The sequence below is a fragment of the Biomphalaria glabrata genome, chromosome 7, assembly GCF_947242115.1.
Source record: "Biomphalaria glabrata chromosome 7, xgBioGlab47.1, whole genome shotgun sequence".
NCBI classification, from domain to species: Eukaryota; Metazoa; Mollusca; class Gastropoda; family Planorbidae; genus Biomphalaria; species Biomphalaria glabrata.
Genome location: NC_074717.1, coordinates 34,393,806 through 34,412,672, shown reverse-complemented (window position 1 = coordinate 34,412,672; position 18,867 = coordinate 34,393,806). Strand labels below are relative to the sequence as shown.

Below are 18,867 nucleotides of genomic sequence, written 5' to 3'. Positions count from 1 at the left end.
GATTCATATGCTGATAAGTGGGGGTGTGATAGCATTAAAAATAATCATCTCCTAGACATTAAACGCGCCAAACACACGTCACATTTCCCCACCTGTCACATTTTGGGGGCCTGTCCGGGATTTAACCCATTAGTACAGCAGGCACGAACAGGCAGCAATAACTAAATTCCATATCAATATTTTTTCTTAGAATATTTATAAGTATCATCACTTCGCATTATCAAGAGTGTCACTTCTGTCATATTTTATTTAATTATTATTATTGCATTTCATGTGTAATATTTTCTTGCAGGAATTTTGTGATTAACGTAGGCAGATACCGCATTCCTTTTGCACTCTTCCCTATAACTTTTAAGTAATTGCTTTCAGCAGCTCCTTCCTCGTCTCCACCTCTTACTCTATATTCTGCTTTATCCCCCTCATTACCCACCCCTCATCATTATGGCCAGCGGCACACGCTCGAAAGCGGACTCTGACATGAGACAGAAACTAGCTGAATTGAAGGACTTCGCAGCCACCATATTTGACGATGAGGCAGAACGGAAAGAATATGTGAAAGCACAATTTGAGGCTTTGAGAAGACAGGAAGACGAAAAGGAAGAAAGGAGATTAGCAAGGGAGCATGAAAGAAAGGAAGACGAAAAGGAAGAAAGAAGATTAGCAAGGGAGCATGAACTAGCGATGAAGGAAAAGGATAATGAAATAGCTAAAGAAAGAGAAAGAAAGGAAGCTGAAATAGCTATTGCTAAAGAAAGAGAAGTCACCGAGCGGGAAAAGGAAATAACTCTGAGGGAGAAGGAGAAAGAAATAACAGCGAGAGAAAAGATAGCCGCGGACAAAGAGAACGAGGCCGCCCGCCAGGCTTCTTCCGAGTCTCGCCCGGCTAGCCCAGCATCCTTTCAAAGTTCCTTGAACGGTCTGCCCCACATGCCAATGGAGCACTTCGACGACAAGACAGAGAACATCGAAGTTTATCTTGTCCGTTTTGAGGAAGTAGCACGCTTTTACGGTCTGCCAGAGGAGAAATGGTGCTTCCGGCTATCCCAATGCCTCCGAGGCAAAGCCTACGAAGTCTACTCTAAACTTCCCTCCGGCCAGAGAGAGGACTACACAGCCCTCAAACAGGCGCTACTCGTCCAGTTCGAGCTGACCGCCGAGGCCTACCACAAAAAGTTCAGAAGTTCCCGCCTCGAACGCAGAGAGACCTACGGCAACCTTTGCGAAAGGCTGGACAAGTACCTTGTCAGGTGGCACGCTCTCAGCCAATTGCCAGAGACTTTTGATGGCCTAGCATGCCTCATACTCTCTGAGCAGCTGTTGGAATGCATGTCCCCAGAGGTCAGAGTTTATGTCAAGGAGCAACAAGCAACAGCTCCCGCTGACATAGCTTCCGCCGCTGACCGGTACTTGAACGCCCGTAAGGACTTAAAAGGCAAAGCAACCGCGACAGACCTGCAAACAAACCAACCAACTTCTCCTGCTCAATCCAACCTCGCTCCTAAAACTCCCCAGCACAACCAGGCACCGGGCCGGCAATCAGCCCCTCATAACTACAATAACCGCCCCAACCATCAGTCTCGCTATAACCAGCCCAACTACTCTCAGCGTGACTTACGTCATAGCGCGCGTGACAGTAGACCCATTCCACAACGGCAGCAGCAGGCCCCACGGACCCTATCTACGGTGACGCCAGTCTCTCAACCCTCCGCGATCGATCCTTCTGACCAACCGGAGGAGGACACATACTTCGTCTCCACGATGGCCGTGGTTCCTCAACCCACTGCCATTGATCTCGGCCAACCAGAACTCCCACCAGTGCTACCTCACCCCATCTCTTCTCCTCCGGGAGTAGAGAACATTCTGGCCAACGGTGTCGAAGTTTTGGGCCTATACGACTCAGGCTGTTCGTTCGGCGCGGTTATCAATAAGACGCTGATTGACCCATCGGATCTCACTGGTGGAACAGTGACAATCCAGTCCATAGACCGTGGCACTCCCCCGCAGGTTCTACCTGTCGCGAGGGTGCACGTAGAGTGCAGATACGTACATGGCACCATCGACGCCGCCGTCATGGACACGCCAGTATATGACTTCATTCTAGGCTCCAAATATGTCCCTCTGGGAGTAGTCAACAAGCCATACTTCTCTCTGCCCGTCGGTAGATCGACGAAGCAGAAACGTGGCAGCAACCAGCAGGTTGGAAGCCCTGGTCGCCACACTCACCCGCCCGGTCCCGACTCATCAGCGAAGCTCAAACCACTCCGACCTGGCATTGACTCTGCTAGGAAGTCACGAGTTAAGTCGTATACCCGCGCTCGTGAGGGTCTTCTTGACCCAGGCTACTCAGCCAAAATTAAGCAACATTCCTCTGACATTGACAGTGTCAGAATGCCCCGAGGTAAGATGAACCCTTGCTCTCGCGGACTCACTCCTCTTCATGGCTCATAAGCCACCATTCCGAATCAACCTCCCCCTGGCATTGATAGTGTCAGGAAGTCACGAGGTAAGCCGAACCCTCGCGCTCGTGAAGACTCTTCTCACCCTGGCTTTTCAGCCACCATTCAATATCAACCCTCCCCTTGCATTGACCGTGTCAGGAAGCCACGATGTAAGCCAGATTATCGCACTCGTGGGGACGTTCTCAGGCAGAACTCCACATTCTTTATCAGGCCACTCTTCTCTGACATTGATCGTGTCAGACGATACCGAGGTAAGCTGACCACTTACTCTCGTGAAGAAGCGCCTCACAGCGGCTTCGGAGGTAAGCCCCAACGAGAACACGTGCCTTGGGCACCCCGCCTAAGCCCCAATCACACTCCCCAATCCGCCCCAGGAAGGACTGATTACTCACCCAATCCCCCAATCTACTCTCCCAAGCAACCTCAAAGGTTTCACCCAGGTGATTCCGTACTCAGGGACGGGAAGTAGACCACGGACAGACTTGGACCGACTCTCCTCCTGGCATGGCTATCCCTTTATTTTTCCAGATTTTTTTTTCTAATGCTGTGATAACAACTAATCTTAAAGTTAGAGTGACATCAGTCTGCTCGCACTTTATGGATCTTCTGCGATAGATCCATCTTGGCGGCGGCGTATGTGACAAGTCAAAAACTCGCTGTCAGAGTCACTCTAAATTATCACAGCATTAATTATTATTTTTCATTATTTATTTATTTTATTTTAATTATTTCCCCATCCTACCCCTAAATTTCTTCACCCGCCACACCTTTTCCGCTCCAGGCTAGAGTTAGTTGACCACCTTGGAGATAGCTAAGGCGCGTCCTTTCATTTATCTGCCCTTGATCGGGGAAAGGTAGACACACAATCTCTTTTGTCTTCCCGCCGGATGTCTGAAGGACGATCGCGGTTGACACCACCTTGGTTTGAATGCAAGCTAATCCTTCTCTCCCCCCCCCTTTTCTCACGTCTCTCTTTGATCTAAGAGATTACCCTGGTCAACACACCGCGTGATATTCCAAGGTGCGGCTCCCACCTCAAGTCTACTTCACCCACGTGTAAGATAATTCTTAGCCTAGGACATTTCCGGTGTCCGCCCACACTTTTCAGGCATATATATATAGTAAACCAACTCAAATCACCCTCTCTTTCTCATTCGAGCTGAGCTATCGAGTCTGGACTATATCACTTATTCTTTCTCCTAGAGGAATACCTGGTGCCTCCCTCAGGTGTCTGCCTATTTATTGGCTATTTGCTGTTCAGTGTCTATTCGACGCCACTCACCTATTGCCTATTTGTTTGATATCAAGAATCACCTACTATCTTTGTGCTTAGTGCTATTCAGCACTGCATTAGCTCACTGACCTGCTTATTTATTTATTGGATCAACGATCTATTTACCTGCATCTGTGCTTAGTGCTATTCAGCACTGCACTTGCCTACTGAGATCTACTCAACTCTACCACTTGGCGCTATCGGCATTGCCCGCCTATTCGACAGCCCATCTGTCAAGCAATTAGGTGCGACGTCCCTATAGATTCAGATCTGTGTGAGACGTCATAGCTACGCCAACCCTCTGCAACTCACTGGACATATCCTGTCAACTACGCTGCCCACGGCAGATCAGCTCTGCCCGCAGTAACCTTGTGCCCACGGTAGCCGGCCACCCGCCCTACTGTGCCCACTACAGATATTAGATTTTGGGGATTGAGACTCCACAAGAACTATATCACCGGCGTCCCTCTATCCGCTAGAGCGCCACCTCCAGCTGCAGAACCTCAAGCCAGGACACAGCCAGCTGCGACATCAACAGGACAACCAGCTAAGTCAGAGGACAAAGTGACATACTCTCTTAATAGGTGCAAGAGTGATGATCAAAATACCTTACTAATTAGAGATAGATGCAAACCCTCCCTTTTTTTATTCTTATATGTATATTTATGTAAATAAATATTCTTCATTTTTAACTTTTGTATCTATCTTTCATTGCTTTGTCTCGTTGCGTGTCTGCTCCCGATTCATATGCTGATAAGTGGGGGTATGATAGCATTAAAAATAATCATCCCCTAGACATTAAACGCGCCAAACACACGTCACATTTCCCCACCTGTCACAAATGTAAACGTAAAAAGTAAAGTTCCTCTTTATGGTTTCTAGGGCAGAGGATGTCAAGGTCATCTATTTTTGTGGCCTACGGTTAGCGAGGTTGTCAGCACAACGACCAATTGCCTTTACTTTTCCCCAACTAAGGTCAGGTACCCATTAGAGCTGGGTGTACTCAAAGGCACCCACAGATCCCGAAATTAAAAATCCCAGTCTTCATCAGAATTCAAGCTTGGGAGTCAAGCGCTGTACCGCTCAGCCACTGCGCCTCCTTGGTCAAAAGTGTCTGCATTATATGATCACATACAATTGTTTAAATATATAGATAAATACATACTTCATATAAGAAAGCTTTATGTGGATTTCGCCCTTCATATGGCCAACCCTGCGAGAATGAAATAAAAATAAAAAAATTCTTTAAAAAACCAACGAAGCTTACATAGAGCATTATTGTGTCTATCAGTTTGCATAAGTCAGGTCATTACATTTGTAATAGATCTAATGTTTTTTATACTTCTAAATCTGTTATGTTGCTAACACTTGTCTGGACCAGTTTCAAAAGGGATTGGGGGGGGGGGGACGAAGGAGGTATTTGTAAATATTGTCGTGATCGCTTTTTTTTTTTTTTAAAGTCTAGCAACCTGGATTCGAACTCGAGAGCTCTAGACTTTTCAAGCCAACTTACTAACCGCTGGACCATAGAATAACATAGATGTGCTTATGAAAAGCGAAAGTTTTGTAGTTATCTATTGTAAGTTTCAAACTTTAAAAGAAAATTAGCAAGGGGACTAATTCAACGTATTCCACCACATCAGTCAAGTAACATTTCTTTCCCTTGTTCGAGATACAAAACAAAATAGTTAATTACCAATAGCTGATTAACAAATTAGTGAATTTTAAAGTTGATTCTTGTGTTGTCAGGTAAAATAGGTGTGCACAATTTCACCTTAATCCCAGATTGGCTGACAAAGAAATAACGTGCAGAAAACTTTTACCAAACAGACAGAGGGAGTTAATGTAAGCTTTGTAAGAAAATACTTTCTCGAAACAAAACAATTTTAAACAACGACATTTAGAGTGAATTTATAAAAGTGTTTTTTTATTGTACTTGCCGTTGTTCCTATTTTTGAGGGTCCTCCAATAATTTCTTTAATAAACTGAATGTCTGTCTTTTGAAGACCGTACTCCACTTCCAATATATCTTTTATACTTTTCTGTTCGCTGCTACTTCCACCATTACCTGAACGATTCGGCCTATGCTCCAATAATGCTTCCAACATTAAAACATTGCGTCTTTCCAAAGTGCTCTTTATATATTTAAAAGACAAAATATTATAATCACATTTGTTCTCCATATTCAATTCATTAATTTATATAAAACAATATCATTGCTTTTACCTGATTCTTAACTTGAGGTAAAAAACTTTCTTCATAAAGCCTTGAAAACGGACCGTAACCTAAACAAACAAACAAACAAAAAAAAAACAACAAACAAACAAACAGATAAAATGTTTATTAATGAAAAGAGTCTTTATTGCAAACTGACTAAATATGATACAAAAGACAACGGATTTAGCGTAATATTTTCCTTCATTCTAAATCTTATAAGAATCTAGCATTTTGAAAGGAAATAAATGAAAAAATTATACAAAACAGTCATCATGGTTTAGAAAACCTTTAAAATATTTATTATACATTAGAAACATATTTTGGTATTGCTTTGATGGTTTAAAAAATTACCTATACTGCAACAGAGTCCACCTATCTGAACACATAACATGTCAATATGGGTAATACCAAGGTTTGGTTGGTTTTGACGTAAAGTTCGGACAAACTTTCCAGCCAGGTGACATACACTGAAAATGAAATTTATTAACTGTAATATTTACCAGAGATATATTAACACTAATATATTAGTGTATCTATTTCTTATCTTATCTTAATTTATCTTTTCTTATATTGAACTACTCACTTAGTTTTAAAGTTAAAACGTTGACATTAAATAATTTCAAATTTACTTTATATTTCATCCTTGTAGTTACGGGTCTACAAGTTACGTCTGCTTTTCGTACTCCATCTCTTAAATTAATTAAAAATTTCAAGAGGCGGACTAGCAAAGCGTCACTTGTAGGATATGGCCCATGTGTCGTGGTTGGCACCAATGACTTAGTGTATATAGAAAATCATAAAACTACGTAACGGACCTCATTCACCAATCGAAAACAAACAACATTGAGTCATGTGTTTCTCTATCTCTTCTGTACAAATTACGATCTAATTTTAATCAACAATGGTTATTAGGAGACACTTTTTTTTTGTTTTATTAATATTATCACGTGACCGTTCCTTTCGGTGAATGAGGTCGATTGCGATAAAGCAGTAATTTTTGTAAATCTTATTACCTGGTTAACACATTTAACAAGAATAAATAAGTCATTCATGTATCTATAGTCTATATTTAAATCTGTATATATACAATGCTAAATCAATTAAATAGCAAATGTTGAGACTAAAGAGATTTAGTATAAATAACACACTGGTAAAGGAAACTATCTAAACCCTTAACAAGCCACCACTAACCCTTTACAAGCCACCACTAACCCTTAACAAGCCACCACTAGCCCTTAACAAGCCACCACTAACCCTTAACAAGCCACCACTAACCCTTAACAAGCCACCACTAACCCTAGCGCATGTTCAAATCTGTTATGTGAAGCTCCAGGAAAAACAAAATAACAAGTTCCAATCTTTTTAAGAAATCTCAGTCTTTGAAACTGTGGAGTGTCGATAATCATTTCACAGGCTGGATGGACTTCAAACTGACCGTGGATTGGGTCACTAAAGATCTTTAAAAATGAGTGTATAAAAAAATGATAATGACAAAAAAACAGTCAAATTTTCACAATTCCTTCCTTATGTTTACAATATTTTTATTTCTAAACAACAAGTATTTATTACAATTTAGTTTTTAGCTGTGAAAATAACGTGAAATTAAGGAAAAGTGCTTCGTAACATTTAAAGCAATAGTTAACTAATTAACCCAGCTAAATTTAGTAAAATTGTGTTCATTAAAATATTTAGCAATCAAACAAAAAAACCCAAAACAAACCATTTTTAAATACTCTAATTTAATAAACTTAAAAAAAATTACACACATTCAGAAGATATTGCACCAGGTGTCCACGGAGACTTTTCCTTACAGAGAAAAATCAAAGCTCAAGATTTACATTTTGTTTTAGGAAATAGAAGGAGAATTATTTAAAATTTTACAACACTAATTGATTTAAATAAACCTAACCTAGGGTAATAAACTTAGTATAACTTAGCCCAGCTGAAGGAAAAACGAACGCGCGGGAGTAAGGAAAAACCCACTCGAAGGTGTATAAAAACCCATGACGTCATCTGGGTCTCTGGAAATATTTAAATAGGTTAGCAGGATTTAGAGAATCGAGTAGTGGAGGAAATTCCATAGAAATAGGTCGTGTTTTAAGAAGTGTGGAATTAAAACATGTACAGTCTCGTTATATATATTTCTGCAGTTGTGAGATTTTTAAAAATTTATTTTCAAAAAGATACATTGCAAAAAAAAAAAGAATTTTATGGTATAACAACAACAAATGTAAAAACTTTGTTCAGAAATTGTTCTTGCTTTCATTTGCTTGTCCTTTTTCCTGCCCTAGATGCCCATAGTTGTGAGATTAGTATTAATCTGTATTCATTTGCTGTCTATCCCTACATGAAAGTATTCGTTTGATAAAGTTTTATTTTGTATATTCTGTATATTAAAGTGATTCCTAGTTTTTTAATTAAAGTTCTGTATTTCAATGGACCTCATTCACCAATCATAAACAAACATTTAGCCACGTGATTCTCCATCTCTTCTATACAAATTACAATCTTATTTTTAATACACAGTGGCTAAGACGTGACAGTTTTTTTTCGTTTTTTTATCAATATTATCACCTGACTTAATGTTGTTTGTTTACGATTGGTGAATAAGTCCATTTAAAGGATCTTCGTTATTTGAAAATCTAAAGATATTTAGATCTAGAGATAATATCTACTGAATCCCTGGCACATCTCTGGAACTTCTTGAGTCATTGACATTTCATCTAGAACAGTGGTCTTCAACCTTTTTTGGCCTACCGCCCCCTTTTCGAATTTTTTCTTTAAAAACATCCGCCAGCGCCCCCCTCTAAGAAAAACAGTTATAAAGAAGCGTGAGAAGGCAAATTTGAACAAAATATCATCTATTTATTAATTTTTATGCCGTCAATAACACTTATCCCGCTTGAGAGACAACCACATGCCAAAGGCGATTGTTGTGAACTCCTTGGCCTATGACTGACGAGCTTTGAGATGCCCCTCTCCCCCGTGAGCGCTATAAAGATTTATTCAGGCGCCATTTCGCTCTCACTGGCATAGAGGAAAGTACCTGGCAGCATTCTCTGGCAGCAGATAGCCTCTGAGAGAAACAGGTCGAGAGCTCTTACAAAATCTGCGGGACAAACATTTGATACTCAACGAAAAGCCAGCATACAACGGCTTTGTCTGCATAAATTTCGGGAAAATATGTAGGTCGCAGTTGGGTTTGCGTAGTTATGTGAAACACTGGACTCAGTCGTAATCTTCGGAATTAAAGGCAAAAACAGCCAATATTATCATTATGCAAAAATTATGTCAAATAATTTGCAGTGATTATACACAAAAATTAATTGTAAAGACTTTCTTTCAAATCCTAAGAATAGTCTCCGTTTGAAGTTTTGAATATTAGGGCCTACTGTTTTTAGGTTTAATTGTAAATTTAGTTTTAATTTTTAATATAAATATTATTATTGCTGAATTCAGTACAAATTGAAATTAAGCTAATAGTAACATTGTGCCTCCTGTATTCTGACAATATTAGAAATTTCAAGCTTTTAGTTAGCCATGGCAAGGTGAAGGTCTCCTCTATTTGCTACATCCAGTCTATTTCTTTGCTTATTCATTAACTTTGTTACCCACTAAATCTAGGTTAACCATGTATGTTGATGGAATAGCTAAAACATAATTCCATTTTCGACCAAAGTTTGGAATTTTACTGAAACATTTAAATGCAGCCTTATCTCTGTTGTGGCTCTAGGGGCGTAGCTAGGAAATTTCATCGTTTGAGGGCCAGGGGGCTTGACATCTTAGGAGGCCGATGCATTTTGCAATAAAAGCAATAATTTGGTCCCCCCCCCCTTTAAATGGGGGCCCGGGGGATTTTCAAATTTCCCCCCACCCTAGCTACGCCACTGTGTGCCTCCTATGTTTACATTCTTTTTACTAAAGACATAGTTTTGTAAATCTATTTTTTCATGCAACTCAATTTGAACGTCAGTAACAGATGTTTAATAATTGTCATTTATATATATATATATATATTTATTTTAGAAGCGAATCTTAATTTCTTCATAGAGCATTGTTATGTGAATTGCATAGATATCGGTGTCCTTGGGCAGTAATTCATTTGTCAACAAACAAGTTATGTGATATTGTAAAACTCTTTAAAATAGATTTAATATCTCGATAAAAGAGAAAATGATATTATCAATAAAAGTCAATCTCTTTCCTAGCAGTCGGAGGTTGGTTTCATTCACTTGTGTTAGATGCCTATCATGTAAAACAATTTTTTCAGCCTGCTTTAAGTCATCGCCAATCGTTGAATGTTCCCGTTTCTCAAAAAAAAATTATTCAAGAGCTTAAAAAACGAGCCATAACCATTAAAAAACCCCTTTCGAAATCCAGCAAACTTCAGTTTACAACAAGAGTCTAACACCTTTTTTATCATTTGTTTCACAAAACTGTTGAAAGTTGCGCTTATTTTCGGCATGGGTTTGTATTTTATTTACAGTTTTATAATTAGATTCAAGTAGAAATGAAATTGCGGGCTAAACTTTTCTTGTGTATCATAACTCACAATGTGAATAGTGAATAGATGTGTTCTTTATTCTATATTACCTATGAACTCATTGTAGCGATCAACCACTGATGGTTTCCTATATGTCCCCATAAGCTACATAACAAGACAATTTTGAAATAATATTTTATCACTAACAAAAAAAAAAGTATTTTTGTGTTGCACATGTTTTAAAATAAATTTAGTTTTAATCAATTTTTCAACAATATCATAAGAATTTTTAAAAAGCTATGCATTTTTCTAAGAAGCCACTAAAACATATCCTGATTTGCTGTTTTTTTGTTTTCAATATTGTTTTAATTGTAGATTTTTTAAATTGTTCATGAGTATTCTTAAATTATTTTTGGATATCGCTATATGTTCGTGAAGCCGACTTGGTTTCATAACCTCATCTGAAAATGCCATCAAAGTAGAACTTACTATTTTTCTAGAGGCAATTCCCTAAATCTCAAGGAAATATTACATGACATACCAGTGAGTTTTCGTAACATTTTATTAGTGTTTTTTGCTTTTAAAAAGTTAAAATATTCTATTAAATGTTACCTGTAATGTTTTTTGCAATTAACATTTACATATTAATATATTAACATATGTAGATAAAATAAACTATGATCTAAAAGGCGTATTACCTACTTTGTTGATCAAATCTTAAACGTTTATATGCGCGAGATCCATGGACAATAAATACTCTTCAATCATAGCAAAACTGTAAGAATTTAAAAAATAGAAAATGGGATTCCTGAACTCAATTTCTAACGCTGTTCCTATTCTTCAATTAGAAGCAAGTTAACTATAATTTGTCTATATTTAGTTTAATGTTCAAGAATTTTAAAATTTGTTTTGTTTCAGAGCACCTTTAGTTTCTTCTTTCCACCTTTATGCCCAGCGCCCCCTTACCGCCCCATTTTGTGCCCAGCGCCCCCCTACCGCCCCTTTGGCTCTCAGCGCCCCCCAAAATCTCGAAAACGCCCCCTAGGGGGCGATATCGCCCCCGTTGAAGACCACTGATCTAGAACATCCTGTCAGTCTGTCACATAATTGATCTTTCGAAACACAGTGATATCTAACACCTCAAGAGAACTGTGACACTTTGTAAAAATAAAAACGTTTTTTCAAACTCATTAGTAATAATTGTATTATATTTTGACACATCCAATGGGATAGTTCAAAGGTTACGTTCTCTATATTTCCCCCTTATTATTAAGTTCACATTTCATGATCTTTATTCAAGGTCTTTTGTAAAACCATATGAATTTTAAAATCCATCAAGTTCATAGGGTTAGGAGTCAATTAGAAAAAAAAACAGTGCTAAGAATTTAGCAACAAAAAGTTAAAGTATTAGTTAAATTAAAATCTCAATAATACCAACAATATAAGTAACATTTTTAAACATGTGTGAGTAAATGAGCTTAAGACTCGGTAATAAACAAATTTAACACAACACTCAATACAACACAATACTCAATACAACAAAATACTCAACACAACAAAATACTCAACACAACAAAATACTTAATACAACACAATACTCAACACAACACAATACTCAATACAACACAATACTCAACACAACACAATACTCAATACAACTCAATACAACAAAATACTCAATACAACTCAATACTCAATACAACACAATACGCAACTCAACAAAATACGCAATACAACACAATACTCAACACAACAAAATACTCAATACAACACAATACTCAATACAACACAATACTCAACACAACAAAATACTCAATACAACACAATACTCAATACAACACAATACTCAATACAACACATTACTCAATACAACACAATACTCAACACAACACAACACTCAATACAACACAACACTCAATACAACAAAATACTTAATACCTTTTTAACTTTCATTTCTTCCTCGCTTTTAAGAGTGTCAATGAAATCAAAAAAATGTCTAATGTCACAGTAACTGGAGAGTTAAAATAAGAAAACATTTTTATCAACAATATGATTTATAGGTAGGAAGAGACTCCTGATGTACACGGATATAGTGTGTCCAAATTATAAGCAAACAACTTTATTCCCTCCCCCCCCAACATTTGCTTCTAAAATATTACTCTTGATCATGATTTCAACAAAAAATACTTACCGAAAAGCTTATGGTGCGCTCCATACACGCCTGGTGCAATAGATCAAGAATTTTCAGTGAAAGTAAATCTATTTACCCTAATCAAAACAAATGAATCTGATTTAAATGGAGGTCTAAAAGAATATTAGGCCTAGTCTACTTTCTTTATTGGTTGATTGAAATCTCTCTCTCTAATACTACGATCCAGTAATCATAGAAGTATCAAGAGTAATGATCTATGATGCCTTTTATTCTCGTATTCCTCTAAATCTCGACTACGAAAATTTGCTTAAAATTCAAGACTCGAATAAGTTAATTTCGTTGTAATATTTTTTTTCGGTAAACTAAAGTATATAGAATGACTTCTAAACGTAACATATATATTTACTTACTCAACGTTACGTTCCATTAGATAATTTAAGTCTACTACAGGTAGTGCATCCCTTAAAGTCATTTTCTCGCTACCTGTAAACAGAATATGTTAATAAAGCTCCATACGATTAATATAAATTGAAAATGTGGGGAAAATTGAATTAAGTGATAAAACTGGAATCTAGAAATCCAAGACGTTCATCTAATTTTTAATGCTTTGTAACGAAATAGAATTGTTAACTTTATTTTAAGTGTACATTATTAAGGACATTCAAGCAACTGTATTGTCATACGATTCTGCAATACTATGAAGCTCTAAATTGACAACAAGAAGTAACTCTTCGATGAGGGTATAAAGAAGGACAAGGATGTTTATTTCAAGTGGAATGCGCTCTGGGCTGTTGTCTCGATAGTCACCTGTACGAAATTTGATCGACGCCAACTCCAGCAATCCCGTGAATTCAAACTAAGGTACTATTGTCTTCAATTATAAAGGAATGTATAAAACATGTTAAACAAAGGAAAAAAATGTTCGTAAGTCTTTGTCTCAACTCTACCCTAAAGACTCTTTGCAGGTTTACCAGTTCTTTTTACTTGTCTCCCTTGGATTCAGGCACGTCTGCCGTTCAACACTAACTACAACTAAACTTCTCATTAATGCATCTCGATCGACAACCACAAATGTCCCTGAAGGCCACGTGACAGTTCCACAAGGAAGTCTTTTCCCAGGCCAGACTTCCCTAAATATGCGACCATCCCATTATAAAACCCTACACTCAAAACAAAGTTTTTAATGGCGACCACCTCGTAACAAATGTTATAGCACGTAATGTTTCTCTTTCTTCTTTTTTTTCATCAGAATTTATTTGATACGGGCAGATGGGAATCTTAATCATTCACCCAGAGAACTACAAGCCTTAAATTATAAATAGTTTTAGGCAAGGTTCAAACCCGTAATAAATGTCAGTAATAGTCTCGTGTACATTCTTTCATTTGTTTATCTCCTCTCTACTTCTTTCAGCATGCATTCGCACCTTTTTTTTTACAATCGCACCATTTTACAATCGCACCATGATGTGCACATAACACCGTTAGTTACTTTCACACTTGGACCGAAACCGCATCATTAAATACCGCTATAAATTGGTGCAAGAGCAGTCAGCATTATGCATCTGAGTTTAATTTCGGTCTATCTAATTTAGAAGAACCTGATTCTAGAATGTATTTTCTGATTGTGTTTAAGTACTTGTGTATATGTAGGTCACAGCTGGGGCTGCTTAGCCGTGGGAAATACAGCACTCCACTTCGGACTCGAGGACAAGCCTTAGTATTATTACTGTTTGTGACGCTTATTTCAATTCATTCTGTAATAATTCTTAAACATAATTAAAGAAATATCGTATTATTACAATAAATATATCTGCTAATATCTCAGCAGTAACAGAAAGAAAAGGAATGTACCTCAGATGATTAATAGTTGATAGTTAGGTTCTATGTATTTAATACTAAGTATGGAAAATATTGTTCTGCTTTAATTTTTTTTAAATGTTACATAAGGTTTTAAGATATTTTTGCCCTATGTAACAAAGGAAAATATTTTTTGTTGTGGATTTTATGTTTTGTAATAAATGAGTTGCAAAAACCTATCAGAGGCACAGATGACAGATATTTAACAAAAAATTAACTAACCTTTTTCATGAATGATCTTTCTAATCTTGTCATTGACTTTTTGCTCTTTAAGCATTTTCTCAAAATTTTCCAGCTTCATCTTCTTCCACTCGCCTCTTTTCCTTTTCCTTGTTTGGTCAGATGTCGCCATTTCGTGGACTTTTGAAAAAGTTCTTTTTCTACACAGATTAAAGTTTTAACTCAACTAGTTCAGAATCGGTCAAATGTTATAAATATTAACAATATCATATGAATTTAGTATTTAGATGTAGAAACTAATGATCCTTACCTGCAATTTAGTATACCGTTGTTTTTAAACGCATGAAGGTTAGTTTAACTACTTTCTTTTAACCTTTGGTGATAGAAGATCAAAATAGATTACCAAACATAAATAAGACGCTACATTGTACAATTTACTTTTTTTTATTTTTACAAAGTCTGTCTTTCTGTCTTTCTCCGACACCCAATCTCGGATCAAGCTAAAATTTTTCAAAGTATTTCAATTACCTGACGACATAAGAATCAATTTTTAAAAAAATTAACCAAGTAGTTATTTAACTTTTGGTAATCAATTTTTTTTGGTATCTCGAACAAGGGAAGAAACTGTACTTGACTGATGTGGTGGTATAAACTAAATTAGTCCCCTTTACAGGTCGCAATTTTATAGTAAGTTTTTAACAAACAAAAAATAACTATACAATATTCTATTTACATAGGCGCCTATCTAGCAGAGTGGTCAGTATGTCGACCGGAGGAGGCTTGAGTCATGAGATCGAATTCAGGTCGCTCCGTTTTTTTTTTTAAATATAAATGCTTTTAAAGTGTGAATATGTGAAAATTCACCCCGATATCACCTTCTTTCTCCCCTCCCTCCCTTTTCCCCATGCTCCCGAATGGTCCAGACAAGCGCTAGGATCACAGATTATTGAGAAAACTAAAAGCATGAAGTAGCGCTAAACAAAAACAATTGAAAAAAAATAGTCTAATTGAACAGATTTATTATTGTTGGTCTAGATCAATGACTTAAAAAAAAAGTATTTTGTATGTTGTTCTTGTTTACAAGCTCACTCATGTTTAACACTGTAATACAGTGCCCCCCTGTTCAGTGCAATAGTTGGGGACACAAGGACACAATATATCCAATGTGTTCCACTATACACATGCACTGTTCTATGCCAATTTAACATGTAATCCGGAAAGAAATCTTGACGATATTTAATTAATTGTTTTGCTTTTATATCCTGGAACAGAGCCAGATAAGAAATGAGATAAGAGAACAGAAATGTTTAAAACGAAGTTTAGTAGAGACTAGAGTGATCTTATATATTCTAAACAAATCAAGAACTATGTAAACTAATATTGATAAGTATGGGAAATATTGTTCTGCTTTAATAGAATTAGAGCATGTAATATTTAATTTCCTTTACTCTAAACAACGATATCCCCCATGTATTCCCATGTGTTGGTCTCTGCTATATTTTAGCATGCGCAGGACATTATTTATACAAGATACATAATATTTGCACAGCAATTAATTCTGTTCACGCAATAATTTGATTTTTAAAATTCCTTGTTAGGTGGTTGTGCATAGCATAGCTGTTACAGGTACTGAATGCAATAATTTGTCAGCGATCGATTTTTACCAGAAAACAAAGCAACATTGTCTTAATCTAGAAATCAATATAACAGTACGCTTTGCGCCATTACAAAAATAAAGAAAGAACAAAAATAGTTTATTGTCAAAACGCCTCAAAATCAATGACATATTTTTTTGAAATAAATAGATTTAAATAAAACATGAGAAACAAAATTTTTAAATTAAAAAAAAGCTGTTTCGATCCCTTGCTTCTTTCGCAGACATCTGTCAGTGGAATAATACACTAACAAATTGTAATTTAGTTGTAAGATAATAGATTTATTTGTAAAGAATCTACTTCCACGAAGGAGGCAACAGAGGCCTATTACGTTCTATAAACCAGAGAAACAGTTCAAGCACAGACGATGCAAACAAGAAATACACACGAATGCTACAGTACTAAGAGGACATTTTATACTGGGTAGAAAAAAGGTCAGTCAGGATTTAACTGGCTTATTTGGGAAAATGAAAGAAGGTTTTTTTTTTTTTTCAAACCAAAAGAGATATTTTAAAAAAATTATATCTTAACAATTCGCCAGCAACTGGCTATGTTTAACTTTTTTCAAATCCTATTTTTTTACAGAAATATCAACGCTATATTTTGTGATTGACAAAACATATATATAATTCAAAGCTATAAAGAAAAGATAAATAATAAATGACAGTTCTGGAAAAAATTGACGTATTGGGGGGGGGGAGGATTTGGGGCTCAATCCCCTTTTTGGTGACTATAGTTTTACTTTCATATTTTTTTTATTGGAGAGGAGATTTCAATGCTAAACTATCCCTATTTCCATGACAGTATCTATAAAGGGTTTCGTGGTTAACCCATCACCCTGTTAAAACAACAAACTAAAGCAAAATTATAGTAATCATTGGAGCCTAGTGATGGGGCCTATCTGATAGTTGCTGAAACCCATTTATAAAGATAATTTACGAGAATTCAAGCCACAGACTTATAAAACTAAAGCAAACTACATTCATTTGAGGTTCAGTCCTACACGAAATAAAATATTTCACAAAACGATTTATTCTTCTACCAGTCACAGGCCTCCATTAAAAGATGCAGTGTAGAGCAGATTTTATATATCACCTACGATTTTTGTTAATAAACAGAGGAGTAGCAGTTGCACTATAGATAATTCAGAATGTGAATTTTTTAAAGTTTCAAATACAGGCAATAATGCTTGGCATGTGTGTGTCTCTCTGTGAAAAAAATCTTGGCTACTCCCATACAGGGAAACATTCTTCAACGAGTTTTAGAAGTCATTATTACTTTGGCAGAGCTTGGTTTACCTTTCAGGGGAGATAAGTAAACATTTGGTTCACCTCACATTGGCTATTTCCTTGGATTACTCGAACTTGTCCCACAATTTGCTCCTTTCCCTAACAAGTCATAGAAAAAATGTGGGAATTGAAGTTCAGGTGTCGTATCTTGTGTTTGTAAAACAATCTGCGAATGAACTTATTAAAATTATACAAAATAAAAAAATAAAAAGTTACTTAATCTTTGATGAATTAAGAACTGTGGGATACTTTATTTTATTGTTGACTATAGACTTAGAAGGCTATTAGCCATAACTAAACTACAAGTCGGTCCAAAATAGATTTGAGTAAAGGTCGAGTCTGGTCGGTCCTTTTAGATTTACTTATAATAAACATTTTAAAAGAGTTATTTAAAAAATATATAATTTCTTTCAAAGATTAATGTTTTTTAAATCCATATAATTCTTAATCATACATAAGTTAAACTCTCTAACTATTCGAACATCTTATATACATATGATACTGGACATACACAGGGCCTCCTATCTAAAATAGCTTAGGACCTTTTCAAGTCTGAATCCGGCCCTGCGTAAAAGAAACATTCGTAGATTAAACGTTAGATACAAAGGTCTTTATATAAATTTTAAATAATGTAGGCATTCACAATAATTATAGCCTGCAAAAATAATATAACAAAAATTGAATAGTTTTTTAAAATAAAGGAAACACAAGAAATTGAAAAGTAATTGTTTAATTCTAAATTTTTTAATTATTTCTTTTAACTACGTGGACTGGTTAAAAAAAAGCCTCTTGGAACAAGCAACTCTCATCTCGACCTAGTTTAATTTATAGTAAATACTGGCTATATTAGAATAAATGCGGAATTCTAAAAAGTGTTATCATAGATGCATTAAAAATTAGCATTACGACAGTGATTTTCACACCATTTAGAAGTGAATAAAACCTATAGGGGAAACTACCTAACCATTTTAAATCAAACTTACCTAGACCCAGTTCTATTACTGCCAAAATATCAGAAAGCGACGAGCATTAAGTTTTCCCTCATGTATCGATCAGAGAATAAAAGCAGTATCCAACATGCCCGAACATGTAGTATATTTGCAATAAAACGTTTTAGTTAGTAACTGCTGTGCTTAATTCTAATGTAATGTAAGGCTAATTATTATCTAGTGAACTATTGATTTCATTGCTACCGAAAATTCTCAGAAGAATATACCTACTTTTTGAGTTGAAAAAAAAAAGACAAAAGAAATCGATATTATTGATAGTTGAGAACGTTGCTTCAATTAGGTTCGAGTTTCT

At 36.3% G+C, this 18,867-nt stretch overlaps 1 protein-coding gene across 20 annotated transcripts in view; it reads right to left on the bottom strand.

The window, feature by feature from the left end:
• Nucleotides 1–18,867, bottom strand: part of LOC106079307 (deoxynucleoside triphosphate triphosphohydrolase SAMHD1-like) — a 64,722-nt gene that overhangs the window by 24,826 nt on the left and 21,029 nt on the right. For 4 of the 20 annotated variants that reach the window (XR_008778805.1, XM_056034650.1, XM_056034655.1 and 1 more), the window contains 11 exons: nt 18,549–18,784; nt 17,575–17,731; nt 14,932–14,994; nt 14,664–14,821; nt 12,995–13,067; nt 12,371–12,443; nt 7,246–7,406; nt 6,301–6,416; nt 5,959–6,017; nt 5,673–5,867; nt 4,898–4,945 (listed from right to left, as the gene is read on the bottom strand). Coding sequence is in view for 19 of the 20 variants with exons in the window: in XM_056034650.1 (XP_055890625.1) it covers nt 4,898–4,945; nt 5,673–5,867; nt 5,959–6,017; nt 6,301–6,416; nt 7,246–7,406; nt 12,371–12,443; nt 12,995–13,067; nt 14,664–14,793 (855 nt within the window). In the remaining variant the exon portion in view is untranslated. Of the gene's footprint in view, nt 1–4,897; nt 4,946–5,672; nt 5,868–5,958; nt 6,018–6,300; nt 6,417–7,245; nt 7,407–7,715; nt 7,756–12,370; nt 12,444–12,623; nt 12,701–12,994; nt 13,068–14,663; nt 14,822–14,931; nt 14,995–17,574; nt 17,743–18,548; nt 18,785–18,867 lie in introns of those variants that run through there. The other 16 variants (XM_056034646.1, XM_056034659.1, XM_056034656.1 and 13 more) reach the window with 13 other exon arrangements.